The sequence below is a fragment of the Schistocerca serialis genome, chromosome 9 (genome assembly GCF_023864345.2).
Source record: "Schistocerca serialis cubense isolate TAMUIC-IGC-003099 chromosome 9, iqSchSeri2.2, whole genome shotgun sequence".
Classification (NCBI taxonomy): Eukaryota; Metazoa; Arthropoda; class Insecta; order Orthoptera; family Acrididae; genus Schistocerca; species Schistocerca serialis.
This window is the reverse complement of record NC_064646.1, coordinates 122,294,777-122,312,415: the sequence shown is the minus strand read 5'-3', so window position 1 is coordinate 122,312,415 and position 17,639 is coordinate 122,294,777. Positions and strand designations below refer to the sequence as shown.

General features: G+C 44.8%; 1 protein-coding gene across 1 annotated transcript in view; it reads left to right on the top strand.

Annotated features, from left to right (window-relative positions):
* Nucleotides 1-17,188, top strand: part of LOC126419410 (odorant receptor 43a-like) — a 48,268-nt gene extending 31,080 nt beyond the window's left edge. The window contains exon 4 of the mRNA XM_050086598.1: nt 17,012-17,188. Coding sequence (XP_049942555.1) covers nt 17,012-17,188 — 177 coding nt within the window. The remainder of the gene's footprint in view (nt 1-17,011) is intronic.
* Nucleotides 17,189-17,639: the final 451 nt, after the last annotated feature.

Here is a 17,639-nt window from a genome sequence, read left to right as displayed (position 1 = left end):
CAGTCTCAACATATGTGGCTTTCCCAATCCCTCAACCTAAATACATGTAACTTGAAGTTGTCTGAATTTCTGAAATAGATGTGTGTACACTCAAGAGGCAAGGGAAAAAGCACACCTGCCTGATCCTGTGTAGGGCCCCCGCGAGCACGCAGAAGTGCTGCAGCACGCCGTGGCGTGGACTCGACTAACGTCTGAAGTAGGACTGTCGGCAACTGACACCATGAATCCTGCAGGACTGTCCATAAATCCGTAAGAGTACGATGGGATGGAGACCTCTTTGAACAGTAAGTGGCAATAATGTTCATGTCTGGGGAGTCTGGTGATCAGCGGAAGTGTTTACACCCTGAATAGTGTTCCTGGAGCCACTCTGTAGCAACTCTGGATGTTTGGGGCGTCGCATTGCCCTGCTGTAATGGCCCAAATGGTTCAAATTGCTCTGAGCACTGTGGGACTTAACATCTGAGGTCATCAGTCCCCTAGAACTTAGAACTAATTAAACCTAACTAACCTAAAGACATCACACACATCCATGCCCGAGGCAGGATTCGAACCTGCGACCGCAGCAGTCACGTGGTTCCGGACTGAAGCACCTAGAACCGCTCGGCCACCGTGGCCGGCGGAATGGCCCACATATGTCGGAATGCAGTATGGACATAAATGGATGCAGATGGTCTGACAAGATACATACGTACGTGTCACGTGTCAGAGTAGGTATCTATTTCATTCAGCGGTCCCATGTCACTGGAACTGCACATGCCCCACACCATTACAGAGTCTTCACCAGTTTGAACAGGCCTCTGCTGACATGCGGGGTCCATGGATTAATGAGGTTGCCTTCATACCAGCGCACGTCTATCCGCTCGATACAATTTGAAACGAGGCTCGTCCGGCCGGGCAACATGTTTGCAGTCATCACCAGTCCAATGTCGGTGTTGACGGGCCCAGGCGAGGAGTATAGCTTTGTGTCGTGCAGTCATCAACAGTACACGAGTTGGTCTTCGGCTCCGAAAGCCCGTATCGATGATGTCTCGTTGAATGATTCACTCGCTGATAGTTGTTGATGGCTCAGCACTGAAATCAACAGCAATTTGCAGAAGGGTTGCACGTCTGTCCCACTGAACGATTCTCTTCAGTCGTTGTTGGTCTATTCTTGTTGGATGTTTTACCGGCATTAGCAATGTCGGATATTTGACGTTTTACCGGATTCCTGATATTCACGGTACATTCGAGAAATGGTTGTACGGGAGCATCTACGCTTCATCGCTACCACGGAGAAGCTCTGTTGCATCGCTCGTGTGCCGACTATAACACCACGTTCAAATTAACTTAAATCTCGATAACCCACCATTGTCACAGCAATAACTCATGTAACAACTGCGCCCGATGCTTGTTGTCCTATATAGGCGTTTCCGATAGCAGCGCCGTTATCTGTCTGTTTACAGATCTGTGTATTTGAACTAGCATTCCTATACTAGTGTCTTTGGGGCTTCACTGTAGAATGGCATACGACAATATATATCTCTGATTATACCAAATATTCTGCGTGAAACTGTCGACCATGCCACCCTACAGATGCTACATGTTACTGAGTCGGGAGACCATATAGAACATACGTTGTAATTTGTGACCATATCATAATAAACGTGCTAGAACCACCGTTATCATGTGCTTGATCGTTCATCCGAGCGCAACGATTAATGAACATAGATACTACTTTTCAGCGGCCTCCGATATATACTGCCCACACTACAGCACTCGAAACATCGTCAGTTTGACTATAATCATTTGGTACATATACTGCTAGCTACGGTATACTGGAAAATGTAGGAATACTATTGCTGCTAACAACATCATACTGTATACTGAGTTGACAAAAGTCATGGGATAGCGATACAACATATATAGGTAGGGGAGTATAGCGTACACAAAGTACATAAGAGCAAGGCATTGGCCAACCTGTCATTTGCAATCCGGTGACTTTTGCGAAAAGGCGTACGACCTGATTATATCCACACCACGGGAGTTCATACAATTTGATCACGGAATGGTAGTTGGAGTTAGAAACATGGGAAATTTCATTTCGGAAATAGTTAGGGGATCCAATATCCTGAGATCCCGCAATGTCAAGAGAGTGCCTATTATATCAAATATCAGCCATTACCTCCCAGTACGAACAACACGGTGGCCGACGGCTTAACGACCGAGAACCGTGTTTGCGTACAGTTGTCAGTGCTAATGACGAAGAACAATGCGTGAAATAACCGCATGTGTGACGTACGAAGGACGCATAAGCTAGGAGGGTGTGGCGAAATTTGGCATTAATGGGCTGTAGCAGCAGGCGACCTTTGCTAACAGCAAAAAAGGTGGCTATGTTCGCCTAATTCGAGACCATTTGCTGCCATTCATCATTCATGGACTTCACGTTCCAAAACAAAGATGTAATTTTTATGAATGACAGTGTGGCTTGTCATCGAGCGACAATCGCTCACAGTTAGTTTGAAGAACAATATGAACTATTCGAGTGCATGATTTGGCTACTCAGATCGTTCGACATGAATCGCTATCGACATTTATGGGACATAATCGAGAGGTCAGTTCATTCACAAATTCGTGCACTGGAAACACTTTCACAATTATGGACGCCTATAAAGGCAGCATAGCTCATTATTTCTGCAGGGCACTTCCAACGATTTGACGACTTGTTGAGTCCATATCGAATTGCTGCACATTATTTTTTTATTTTTTGAGTCTGCTGTCCGCCACAAATTTATCTCCCGTGTCAACTTCTTCATCTCAGAGTAGTAATTGCAATCTACGTCCTCAGTTATTTGCTGTATCTATTCGAATCCCTGTCTCCCTCCACAGTCATTACCTACTACATCTCCCTCTCGTACCATGTAAATTATGCCCTAATGTTTTAGCGAAGGCTGCTGTGGCCGAGCCGTTCTAGGCGCTTCAGTCCGGAACCGCGCTGCTGCTGCTTCACAGGTTCGAATCCTTCCTCGGGCATGGATGTGTGTGATGGCTCAAATGGCTCTGAGCACTATGGGACTTAACATCTATGGTCATCAGTCCCCTAGAACTTAGAATTACTTAAACCTAACTAACCTAAGGACATCACACAACACCCAGTCATCACGAGGCAGAGAAAGATGTGTGTGTGTGTTGTCCTTAGGTTGGTTAGGTTTGAGTAGTTCTAAGTTTAGGGGACTGATTACCTCAGATGTGAACTCCCATAGTGCTTAGAGCCATTTGAACCATGTTTAGCGGATGTCTTACGATCTTGTCCCCTCATTTTGTTAATATTTTTCATGTATTTCTTTCCTCGTCGGGCAAGAGGATGTCCAACACGCTGCTTTTCGTTCCCGCTTTGTGGTTCTCTTCTTAATGTTGGGGACAGGAGATATGTCGAATGGCGAAATTACATTTTTTGAAGTCCCTGGAGAACTTCCCGATCTTTTAATGGCTTCATCAACTGGCGTAGTGAGAGAGGACGCCAATTGTGATGCAACCATACTCTTACTGTCTCGTGGTAGTACGTTTTCAGAGGTCCTATGAACATAGTATCTAGAGCCTGCTGTTTGTGGGTGCAATGTGGTGGAAGTGAGATGATACACATGTGGTGTTTTTTTGCCAAGTCAGTCACAACTGGACTTCGAACGTGGCTATAACGACCAACAAAGATGAGGAGAACAGGCCTTTGTTCAGTCGGACATGTTTTCTCAATGAAGTGAATGAGCCATTCGGTGAAAAAATTGCTAGGAACCCATCCTGAAGGATAGGCTGTACCAACTGCACGAAGGGGCAGCCTCTCATTAGAGCTTGGGACATGTTGCTTCTAGGGAAAATTATCATTGGCGGGACATAATGTCCCTGAGCGCTCATGCATGTGATAACTGTGATTGAAGCCCTTTTTCCTGCAGACGCTAGAGCTGCAATTAGTTTCTTCCCTTTCATCCCTATCACTTTTGAAATTTTGCTTTGGACAATGGACACGTCTGTCTCGTCCACGTCATACACTCGATCTGCTGGATATGAGTGTTTGTTGAAAGCGTCTTACAATAAATCAAAAATAATCATCACATTCTCTATATTGAAGCCCAGGGTTCTCCCATAGACGTTCCACAAGGTTTAAGAATTGATAGGTGATCCTTGTGTTCCTCAAGAGACAGGGCAACCAAAGCTTATCCTGCTTCTCCTCTTTTGAAAGGGGTTCTCAAACTATTTGTCTGAGCAAGTAAAAATGCCATTCTGCTCTGATCTGCCAAAGTGCACCCAAAGAGTTTTGGCTCCATCTCAAGGAAATTATCTGTTTTTCGGGTTCTGCATTTAAAATAGGTTTCCTTCCAACCTTCATCTCTCGAACCTCTTGCTCAGGGGTTTTATCAAGTTTAAGAAATCACTGCAAAATGGCACTGACTAAATCTATCTCAAGTGTGAGATGGATAAATGCCGCTTTCTTGTCCCTGATGTGGAGTAGCCCGGTCATGATCTCAGTCCTTAAGGGATACGATGACCCAAACCACAGTGTGTTTTAACTGTCCAGCACCTTCCAGTCCCAAAAGATACTAGACAACTACAATCTGTGCGTCACCAACTTAATTAATGCAAGTTCATCCCACATGCCACAACCATAGCAGCACCGCTCCATCTGTTGCTGTTCAAAAATGTGAAGTGGTACTGGACTCTCATAGACGACGAAGCCTTCCAAGATCTCACGCAAAAGTCATTCCTTATGGTGTATGATTCATTAAAATCTTTAATTCTAACAACTGGCGCTTCTTAGTGCCAACTGGGCGCGGTGTTATCTGACGAAACATATGGTATGAAACGTTGTACAGCATATGTAACCAACACTTTAACGAAGGTACAACGCAACTGCAGCCAAACACAAAACGTGGCACCAGCTATTGTCTTTGCACTCAAGAAATTCCAAGAATATGTGTATGGCCAACGTTTCACGTTATTAAATGTCGTTAGCCTCTTTCACCGTTACTGAAGGGAGACTCCAGTATTCCGACCAAATCAGTTCGTTGTCTCCAGTGGTGGGCATTGTTTTCGTCTACAGATACTCACACAACGTCAGCTCTGCGTTTCAACCCCGACATAGTATACAATTTACCATTGAGACAGGACACACAGTTCGGTTCAGAACAGAGTTCTGTTGCCACGTGGATAAAGAAGGCGACGAAACTCTAGCTATCCTCCCCTTCCAATTAAGAATCTTTGCCCTCACTCCTTGGAGGACCCAGTTATCTGGGAGACACACCATCTGGGGAGCAGAAGGTGGCTCACGGTCGGCAATAGTGGGTCGTCTGGAAATCCAAGCATTCTGGCCCAGGTGCCACGAGTTCTCCGCTATCATTGGCAGTCATCTTCTTGAAAAAAGAAAATGGTCATGAGCGCATTGTGATCCCATCTGCCCTGTAGCACGGCATCCTGTCCCTCCTACGTAAGTGCCATAAGGGAGTCGTGCTCACAAAGAGGCTTGCCTATCGACATATGTACTGGCGAGGGATCGGTCCAGATGTTGCCAATATGGTGGTGGCATGCGAGACGTGAAAGCAAACAGAGCAAACAGACAGCGTCCACTCAAGATACGTGCCTTGATCAGATGCTTCAGTGCACAGGTCGCGAGTCCTTTTAGACTCTGTAGGCCGTTTCCTTGGCTATTCTATATCATAGCTAATGCAGGAACTGGAGTCCTTGATATTTCTCTAGTGTCTTCCTCGTCCTCAGCATATTTTATCCAGGTTCTGACATGGATTCCTCTTCAAGTAAGGGCTTGCAAAAACCGTGGTTACTGACAACTGGTCTCAGTTCACACCTTCCGAATTAACCACTTTTTCCTCTTCCAACTGCAACACCCTAGTGCTCACAACGCCTTTTATTCTGCATCTGATGGATTAGTGGGATATTTTGTTTGCACATTCAAGTCACAACTAGCAAATGTGAACCGCCCTCGTGACTTAAATGAAGCCTTCACTCTGCTTTTGGTGTCATATCGTGCCACTCCTCAGGGTGGCATCAGCCCCGCCGAAAATCTCCATTAACGGCAGCACCACCCCCAACTCACCATATTAAATCCTACGCGAACGGCACCTCCTCATCTGCAGTCTCAGCGCCACATTATTTCGTCAAAGATGACGTCTAGGAGTTGGTTTTCCCAGAAATTAGCGGCCAGTTGGCCCCAACAGTGGCCATCCATTTATTGGGACAGGTCATGTTTGAAGTACTACCGCACAATGGCTCCATTTATTGCAAAGAAACAGCGACGCCCACTTGCAATGAATTGTTACAATTTTTGATTCCAGTGTCTTACATCCCCTTCCTTCACAGCACGAGCTCAGCAGCCAATCCTCTGGTATCTGGCGAAGGTAGCCTCTCCCTCGTCCAATCACCAACCCGTTTGGACATAGGTCTCAGAATAGCAGGCTCACTTGTTACACGGGTGGTAAACGAAGAGGAACCAGTTTCCTTGTACATCAAGATGCAACAAATCCTCTCGACCTTTGAGTAGCCCAATCTCGAAGGGTTTTCCATGAGGAGACGACAGAGCTTCAATCATGCCCACTGCCTAGACCAGCAGGTGCTAAAGTGAGCGCCGCCAGAGATCGCAAGCCCCGCTGGACTTTTTGGCTCCATGGAACACGTGATTCTGATCGCTGATCGAGGGAGCTTCAACATCACCAGGACTGGTCTTTTGAAATGGAAACGACCAGAACCTTAACATCGGCCTTTGACTTCCACTTCGTTATTTTGTACTACCTTTGAGTGAGTATTAAAACTTGACTGTTTCACCACTGTGTTCGGACTTGTGTAAATTCAGTGCTGATCACGAACTGTCCCAAAAGACTGTAGTGGCTAACTATCCTCCAAGGGTGGAGTATTTGTGTTCACGTACTTTTCAATAAATCTGTTCTACGTTTTTTACCTGGGCATCATTCTCATTGCACCTCAACCAGTGCAAGCCTTAGCAGTCTATGAGGCCACTGTAAATGGCGGAGTGCCGCATACATTGGGAAGTGTGTTGTAATCGTAGTTTTCCAGGTGTGACCACGTGTACTCCAAAGTCAGCAGCATGCAAGCTGGTCATACGAATACTTGGCGTTTATAGCAGGCCCATGCACAGTGATACTCCACAGTCATCAATGGTATCTGTTCTTTCGAGAACAGTTACTATCTTCATATATATATAGTTAAAGACTACCCAGCCACTGTCCCTCGTCTGTGCGAATGCGCACAGGTTGCCCGGACTCTTACGGAAATCGTCACCTAGCAGCTTTACTTCTGCCAGTATCTCGTCTCCTACCTTTCAAACTTTACAGAAGCTATCCTGCGAACCTTGCAGAATTAGCATCCTGAAAGAAAGGATACTGCGGAGACATGGCTTAGACACAGCATGGGGGACGTTTCCCGAACGAGATTTTCACTCTGCAGTGGAGTGAGCGCTGTTATGAAACTTCCTGGCAGATTAAAACTGTGTGCCGGATCGAGATTCGAGCTCGGGACCTTTGCCTTTCGCGGGCAAGTGCTTTACCAACTGAGCTACCCAAGCACGTCTCACGCACCGTTCTCACAGCTTTACTTCTGCCGCATGTAGGCAGAATCTATTTTAATCGCTGAACACCACTGCATGCCATTCTATCTTCCCAGCGCCCCTCTAACACCAGCAGTCGAACAGTGTACGTCGAAGCTGTAGCGTGACTGGAAAACGAGCTGCAGGTATGCGTGCCCGTCATTCCATTGTTATTAACCTGTTCGCAGTGGTTCGTGTTGAAACGTAAGGGCTCTCAATCCCTCTTATCTGTGTTGTGGTAGCAGTACGATTTGCCGCTGCTGCCCTTGTATATACGGCGACTCCGGCAGGCTTCTGTGCTTCGTGGACGTACAGAATCTTGTTTACGCGTGTGTGAATGGTCACGTGACCACTGATACAAGCATCGTTGCTGAACTGACGCAGCAGTTCCAACTTTTATGGAAGTTCTCCGTAAGGACCATCGCGCCACTCGTAAGGCCATAATCTGACCTCTTTCAAACTTCCCCAGTTGGCTGTATGAAGCACGAGTGTGTCTTCGTCACTTAGTTACCTGCCTGCTCCACACGTTTGCAGCACACTGAGTATTCTGGCTGTGAGCATTCATTATTAAAAGGAAGACACAGATGGCGCTCTGGTGGCTATGCCACTGAGCCGTCTGTCGGCGGACGACGTTGAAACAATTATCAGCACACCTACTGTCCCCCAGGTGACATATGCCGTCATCGGATCAAAATCAGCGTAGTCTTTCCAATTGTACTAATTTTTTAGGGCAGTGTATATAGCTCTGTTTGCAGTGCCTTCTTCCATAGCGCTGCCATTAGTGATGGAAGAAAATGAATTGCACTTGAGCTGCTAGCAAAGTCATTTTGTATGCAGGTGGAATAAAATGTTTCTAGATTTCTTGGAAACTTTCCATTGCTGTCAATAACTTTGAAGATCGATCTGAAGGTAGCTTGATAGAAATAAATTATTTGTGTAGATTATTCTGTATGAGTTAAATTTTACAAAATATTTTTTTAGCCATTAGAGAACGAAAAAAAGTTATTATGGGAGTAACTTTGTGACAGCACACATACCTGCATAAGCAAATGTAACTACTGAAACTGTTGAAAACATGTCACGATAATGAAAATAGGGGCATTTGTGACTGGTGTAGTAGAAAAGATAAAGTTATATTATACTTTATAACCTTGTCTTTAAATGTAGCATAAAGTTTCTCGGTATATTGTATTAATCGTGTCATGACTTCTCTCATATGTGAATTTGTAAGTAAGTGTATAACAATCGGAAGTAATTGTTTTGCTTCGACGATGTTGTGTTCAACGCAAGTATTGTCACCTATCTTTTTTCATGCGGTTACACTGAACAGATGCGTAAACAAGAGCGTAAACATTTTTTTAACTCCTTTACTAATGCAGTTTAGTTTTTTAATTCTTTTTTCTATGAAACTGGAGAGCATTGTGAAAAATGCTTCTGTGTGTATCGATAAAATAAACTCGTAAAACTGGGAAAATCTGTAGGACGATATAACTGTGTGTCATAAAGAAACACCAAGCCACTCTATATTTCTGAAACACTAATTTTCCTTGTCAGAAATCTCATGTCGCAATGTTGTCCTAAACTTTGGCTGTGGGAATTAATATTTTATGTTCCAAGTGCCTCGCCACACATAAAAACTGCGTTATTACCAAAATTAATCGATATCGTTGTTGTTGCTACGGTCTTCAGTCGGAAGACCGGTTTGATGCACGTCTCCATGATACTCTTTTCTGTGAAAGCCTCTTCGTCTCCGAATACCTACTGCAACCTACATCCTTCTTAATCTGCTTACCGTATTTATCTCTTGGGCTCCCATTTACGACTTTTGGCCCGCACAGTTCCGTGCAAAGCTAAACTGACTATCTCTTGAAATCTCAGAATCTGTCTTGTCAACCAGTCCACTCTTTTAGTGAAGTTCTATACAGTACCTCCTCATTAGTTATGCAATCTACTCACCTAATCTTTTGCATTTTCCTGTAGCACCAAATAACAAATGCTCCTATTCTCTTCTTGTCTCAACTTTTTACTGTCCATCTTTCACCTACATACATCTGTACACTTCAGCAAATACTTTCAGAAAATACTTTCCAATACTTAAATCTATGTCCACTGCTAACAAATTTACCTCCTTCAGAAACGTTTTTCTTGCTATTGCCAATCTACATTTTATGCCTTCCCTAGCTTGGACTTATCATTGCCCAAACACCAAAATTATCTACCACTTTTAGTGTCTCGTATCCTAATCTAATTCCCTGAGCGTCACCTAGTTTAATTCGACTACATTCCATTACGCTTGCTTTCTTTTGTTGACGTTCATCTTATATCCTTCTTTCGAGACACCGTCGATTCCGTTCAACTTCTCTCCTCATTCCATCCCTGTCTCTGACAGAATTACTATTTCATCAGCAAACCTTAACGATTTTATTTCTTTTCCTTGTATTTTATGTATTACTTCAAATTTTTCTTGGGACTCCTTTTCTGCTTTATCAATGTACAGAGTGAATAACATCGTGGATAGACTAAAATCCTTCCTCCCTCGCTTGTCCACCAGTGCAGTCAGGTACTCTACAAATGCTACACTGAAAAAAAAAAGCACGCAAGCACGCAGAAGTGCTGCAACACGACATGGCATGGACTCGACAAATATCTGAAGTAGTGCTGGAGGGAACTGGCACCACGAATCCTGCAGGACTGCCCTTAAGTCCGTAAGAGTACGAGCGGGTGGAGATATCTTCTGAACAGCTCGTTGCAAGGCAACCCAGATGTGCTCAATAATGTTTATGTCCGGGTAGTTTGGTGGCTAGCGGAAGTGTTTAAACTCAGAAGAGAGTTCCTGGAGCCACTTTGTAGCAATTACGGAAGTGTAGGGTGTCCCATTGTCCTCCTGTAATTTACCAAGCTCGTCTGAATGCACATTACACATGAATGGATGCAGGTGATTAGGCAGGATGCTTACGTACGTGTCACCTGTCAGAGGCGTATCTAGAGGTATCCGGGGTCCCACATCACTCCAACTGCACACGACCCATACCATTACAGAGCCTCCATCAGCTTGAACAGTCCGCTGCTGACGTGCAGGGTCCAAGGATTCATGAGGCTGTCTCCATATCCATACACGTCCATCATCGCGATACAATTTGAAACGAGACTTGTCCGACCAGGCAACATGCTTCCAGTCATCAACAGTCCATTGCCGATTTCGACGGGTCCTGGCGAGGCGTAAGGCTTTGTGTTGCGCAGTCATCAAGGGTAGAAGAGTGCGCCTTCGGCTCCGAAAGCCCATTCTATGATGTTTCATTGAATGGTTTGCACGCTGACACTTGTTGATGACCCAGCATTGAAATCTGCAGCAGTTTGCGGAAGGATTGCACTTCTGTCAAGTTGAACGATTCTGTTTAGTCGTTGTTGGTTACGTTCTTGCAGGACATTCCTCCGGCCGCAGCGATGCTGGAGATTTAATGATCAGCGGATTCTTGATACACATGGTACACTCGTGAAATGGGCGTACGGGAAATCGCCACTTTATCGCTACCTCCGAGATGTTGTGTCCCGTCGCTTGTGTGGTTACTATAACACCACTTTCAAACTCACTTAAATCATCATACGCTGGCATTGTATCAGCAGTAACCTTTCTGACAACTGCGCGTGACACTTTGTGTCTTATATATGCTTTGCCGACCGCAACGCCGTATGCTGTCTGTTTAGATAGCTCTGTATTTGAATACGCATGCCTATAACAGTTCCTTTGACGCTTCAGTGTATAAACGTAGGTTTGCCTTTCGTTAAACTATCCTCTAAGAAAAGTCTTAGGGTCAGTATTTCCTCCCGTATTTGAACATTTCTCCGGTATCTAATCTGGTCTTCTCTATGGTCTGCTTCTACCGGTTTTTTAATTCTCCTGCAAGGAATTTGGGTTACTATTATGCATGCACGACTTATTAAACTGTTAGTTCGACAGTACGCACAAGTGGCCGCATCTGCTTCCTCTGGAGTTGGAAATATTACGTTCTTTCTTTAAGGTTGAGAGTATTTCACCTGTCTAGTTCGTCTTGCACATCAGATGGAAGAATTCTGTTATGACTGGTGCTCGAAAGGCTATCAGTATTTGTGACGGTATGTCGTCTACACCATGAGCCTTGTTTCAACTTAGTTTTTTCAGTACTCCGTCAAATTTTTCTCACAGTATCATTCTCACATCTCATCTTTATCTACGCCCTCTCTGTCCGGCCGTGTGGCTGATCGGATCTAGGCGCTTCCGTCTGGAACCGCGCGACCGCTACGGTCGCAGGTTCGAATCCTGCCTCGGGCATGGATGTGTGCGATGTCCCTAGTTGATGACCTCAGATTTTAAGTCCCATAGTGCTCAGAGCCATACGCTCTCCCCCTTGTGCAGACTTCTTTATATTCTTTCCGCCCTCGCCTCTTTGCTTAGTACTGGTTTTCCAACTGATTGATACGTACATTTTTCCTCTAGCCATCCCTGCGTAGCCGTATTGCCCTTCTTGTCAGTCTCATTTTTTACAAGTTTTTATTCCCTTGCCGGCCGAAGTGGCCGCGCGGTTCTGGCGCTGCAGTCTGGCACCGCGAGACCGCTACGGTCGCAGGTTCGAATCCTGCCTCGGGCAAGGAATGTGTGTGATGTCCTTAGGTTAGTTAGGTTTAACTAGTTCTAAGTTCTAGGGGACTAATGACCTCAGCAGTTGAGTCCCATAGTGCTCAGAGCCTTTTTTTTTTATTCCCTTTCGCCCCTTCATTTGCTGTAATTTTAGTTTTTCTCCTTCCTACTGAAGGGTTTCTTATGGGCTTTGTCTATTTACCTAGTTGTTCCTCTGCGTCCTTTAGTAATTCATCCCTGAAAGATATCTATTGATCATCTACTGTAATCCTTTCGCCGGTTCTAATGAGTTGTTACCAAATGCTCTCTCTGAAATTCTCGAAGGCCTCTCGTTCTTTCAACTTATCCAAGTCACACCTCCTTAGTTTCTTACCTTTTTGCAGTTTATTCAGTTTTAATCTATAGTTAATAATCAATAAATTGTGTTCAGAGTTCTCATCTGCCCCTATAAATGTCTTACAATTCAAAGTCCGTTTCCGAAATCTCTCTCTTGCCGTTATATAATCAGTCTGAAACTTATCGGAGTCTCCAGGTCTCTTCCATGTGTAGAAGCTTCTTTCATGATTCTGAAAGTAAGTGATATTGATGATTAAATTATGCTCTGTCCAATATTCTACCAGGCAGCTGCCTCCATCATTCCTTTGTAAATTTGTGATGAGGTCTTCTGGGACCAAACTGCTGAGGTCATCGGTCTCTACCATCATTCCTTTGCTTCAGTCCTTATTCACCTGCTATTTTCCATCTTTTTTTTTCTACTGTCGAATTTCATCCGCCAATCGCAGTTAACTATGTAAGTAATTTCTTTTCTATCATCATACATTTCTTCAGTCTCTACAACATCTGAATTGGTAGTTGGCATATAGCCGCGGTGGTTGTGGGCTTAGTGTGTCGTGGCTGCAATAATGCGTTCACTGTGCTGTTCATAGCAGCTTAACCGCATTCCTGTTTTCTTATTCGTTATTAAACATACTCCAGCATTACTGCTATTTTATTTTGTATTTATAACCCTGTATTCACCTGACCATAAATCTTGTTTCTCCCGCCACGAAGCTTCACTGATTCCCATTATATATAACTTCAATATATTCATTTCCCTTTTGAAATTTTCTAACCAACCTACCTGATTAAGGGATCTGACATTCCGCGCTTCAGTCCATAGAATATCAGTTTTGTCTCTCCTGATGACAATATCTTCCCAAGTAGCCTCCGCCCGAAGATCCGAATGGAGGACTATTTTACTTCCGATAAATTTTACTCAATTTTTTGTCATGCAGTAGATCTGCATGCCTCCAGGAAAAATTATGGCTGTAGTTTTCCTTTGCCCATCGCAGTATCAGCACAGGAAGGCCGTTTTGGCTAGTGTTATCAGGACGGAGCAGTCAATAAATTATCAAGACTGTTGTCCCTGCAAAAACTGAAATGCCTGTTGTTAGAAATTACACGTGTGTCTGGCTTCTGAAAAGATACCCTCCCTGGTGGTTGCACCAGCGGTACAGCTATCTATATCACTGAGTCACACAATCCACCCCACACATGGTTCATGGTGGGACAAAGGATATAAAATTTGGTATATGTGCAAATTTATATATGTGTATAAGGCCACGTTACAAGAAATCCTGAAAGTCAAAGTTCTGGGGTGACGGCATTTAATATGCTGTGTAATGAGAAGAAATTCAGATTTATGCAAATCATTAAACTGATATTTTATAGACACAACTAAGCCTTTTAGAAACTTATATGTCTATCATGGCATTTAAGTGTGAATGTTTAAAATGTAATAGTCGTATGATGGATCTGCTGCATATGTTATAGTACACTACTGTCCATTAAAATTGCTACACCATGACGATGACGTGCTACAGACGCGAAATTTAGCCGACAGGAAGAAAATGCTGTGATATGCAAATGATTAGCTTTTCAGAGCATTCACACAAGGTTTGGGCCGGTGGCGACTTCTACAACGTACTGACATGAGGGAAGTTTCCAACCGATTTCTCATACACAAACTGCAGTTGACTGGCGTTGCGTGGTAAAACGTTGTTGTGATGCCTCGTGTAAGGCGGAGAAATGCGTACCATCACGTTTCCGACATCGATAAAGATCGGATTGTAGCCTATCGCGATTGCGGTTTATCGTATCGCGACATTGCTGCTCTCGTTGGTCGAGATCCGATGACTGTTAGAGCAGAGTATGGAATCGGTGGGTTCAGGAGGGAACGCCGTGCTGGATCTCAACGGCCTCGTATCACTAGCAGTCGAGATGACAGACATCTTATCCGCATGGCTGTAACGGATCGTGCAGCCACGTCTCGATCGATGAGTCAACAGATGGGGACGTTTGCAAGACAACAACCATCTGCACGAACCGTTCGACGACGTTTGCAGCAGCATGGACTATCAGCTCGGAGACCATGAATGCGGTTACCCTTGATGCTGCATCACAGACAAGAGCGCCAGCGACGGTATACTCAACGACTAACCTAGGTGTACGAATGGCAAAACGTCATTTTTTCGGATGAATCCAGGTTCTGTTTACAGCATCATGGTGGTCGCATCCGTGTTTGGCGACATCGCGGTTAACGCACATTGGAAGCGTGTATTCGTCATCGCCATACCGGCGTATCACCCGGCGTGATGGAATGGGGTGCCATTGATTACACGTCTCGGTCACCTCTTGTTCACATTGACGGCACTTTGAACAGTGGACGTTACATTTCAGATGTGTTACGACGCGTGGCTCTAACCTTCATTCAATCCGTGCGAAACCCTACGTTTCAGCAGGATAATGCACGACCGCATGTTGCAGGTCCTGTGCGGGCCTTTCTGGATACAGGAAATGTTCGACTGCTGCCTTGGCCAGCACATTCTCCAGATCTCTCACCAATTGAAAACGTCTGGTCAAAGGTGGCCGAGCAACTGGCTCGTCGCAATACGCCAGTCACTACTCTTGATGAACTGTGGTATCATGTTGAAGCTGCATGGGCGGCTGTACCTGTACACGCCATCCAAGCTCTGTTTGACTCAATGCCCAGGCGTATCAGGGCCGTTATTACGGCCAGAGGTGGTTGTTCTGGGTACTGATTTCTCAGGATCTATGCACCCAAATTGCGTGAAAATGTAATCAAATGTCAGTTCTAGTATAATATATCTGTCGAATGAATACCCGTTTATCATCTGCATTTCTTCTTGGTGTATCAATAGTAATGGCCAGTAGTGTAGTAACCACGAACTATGAGACCGTATTAAGTGGCCCCTTAACTTTACATACTTTCATTCTTGCAGTTCTATGGTCCAATACTTTGTAACAACTTTGGATTTTAGCTAGAAGTGTTTATTTTACAGAATACTATAATTGCAATCAGACAAGGTTTCGCACAAGGACATCTTGTGTTCGTCTGTTTAAGTTTTGGAAATATTATAATGGTTTCGTGGTGAATTTCTGTTTTTCTAGACACGTTCTGATATTTGAACATGATAGTAATGTTGACATATAAATGCATGGCGATGTAATATTGGAAGTTGCAGTTGGTTGGGGGGGGGGGGGAGGGGGGGAGTAGTAATGATAGGAAAGGGAAGGGACTACTGATATCAGCTGCATTTGGCCGTTACGCGGAATCAGCTGCGACGATTGAAAATGTGCACTGGATGGGGATTCGAACCAACGAGCTCCTGTTTACTTCGCAGGTGCAGTAACAACTGCGCCATCCATTACGCAGTATTATCGCAGCTGCACGGACTATGTCGTGACTCCTCAAGGCTGGACCACACTCCCACCGAGCGCCACCTATCTGCAGTCCCTCTCCATGGTCTCTTTGCTCACTACTCTGAGATTCTCGCACTAGGTCGGACGTACTTGTGCATCCACATTGAAGAATGTGGATCTATAGCGCGTCTAGGCGAAACAGTTATATGAATGCGTGGTATCTGTTCTTTTGGACTTGTCTGAAAGAATAGATATCAAGTGCAATCCGCATCTGTCATACATAAATGTAAATTAGTGGTTGGTGGTGGTGGCGGTTGGGGGGGAGGGGGGAGAAAAGAAAGGAAAGGGGTTACTGATGTCAGTCGCATCGAGACATTATGCGGAATCAGTAATCCTTTCCTTTCAATCCCTTTACTTAAAAGCATCACAGCTGGACGGGGGCTGCGCATATATGGCGATCGGTCAGAGTGTGGTCCGGCCGGGGGGGGGGGGGGGGGACGGGTGCCGAGGTAGTCCGTGCAGTTGCGATGACACTGTGTCCAGGCATCTGCCCAGCAAGCAGGAGATCCTGGGTTCAAAACACAGTCCGGTACATATTTTCACGCCTTGCCGCCGATTCCATGTAATGTTCAGTTGCGGCCGACGTTAGTAATCAGTTCTCTTCCCTGTCTCCCACACTCCCCCTCCCCCTTCAATTTACCTTTATGTAACACAGCTGAGGATCCCTCGTGGTCATGTCCGAAAGATCAGCTACCACTCCTTCATATAGTTTCATGTCGATTACAAGGAGTTTATCAGCGAACTGAATACATTTATGTCATTCTACAGGCTTTCGTGGCCGTTGTCACTGAAGTTAAAATCTTCTGCGTTATTAGGCAGGGTCATATTTCTACTAAAATGACCGACGTTTCGACCCCTCTGCTGGGATCTTCCTCAGGATCTTCTAGTTTCCACTACTGCTAGAACACTGCTAGAATACATGTTAATGCACAACATACAGTAATGCTTACGCATCTTGTAAATAAAGTAGTATATGTTCTGCTCAAATGGCACAGTTCGCTTACTTTGTCGAGAATATGGTGTACGGAGTGTAGCTCAGTGATCGTGACTGACAGAGCGAGTCGGTGGCGGAGGCTGCGTACAGCTGCGCCTGGGTGGAGGCCAGCGGGCGTTTCAAACGCGCGCTCTCCCTCCTCATGTGTCGCGCGCAGAGGTCGCTGGTGCTTACAGCAGGCGGCCTGCTCCAGATCAACCGGCCCACCTTCATCTCGGTCAGTACTACAACACTATGACTTTATATTAATGTCAGAGACATTAAAAGTAAAAAAAAGTATGAGATATGAGATATATTTAAAAAATAACAAAAAGTTTTAGTTTATCGTATAAAATTTAATTAATTCGTCTACATTAATGTTATCCCCTTCAAGATACTCCTATTAGATATTATACATTTCTGCCGCGCTGTTTCCAATATCCGAGACACCTATGGAACACGATCTCAGGGATAGCTTTTAGCTCTGTTGACGATGAGTTCTTAATCTCATCTTTGGTTGTAAAATGTCGACCTCAGAACGCTCCATCTTGTCACAGAAACTCCTGGTGCAGTATCCCCTAGTAATCGAAGATCACAAGAGCGCAGTGGGCAATTGACCCCACTAGTCGAGCTCTATTCGGTCATAGATGTCTAGAATGCTTCCAGTGGGAAGATAGAGCAATAGTGTCGCCGTCAAATCCGTAACCTCA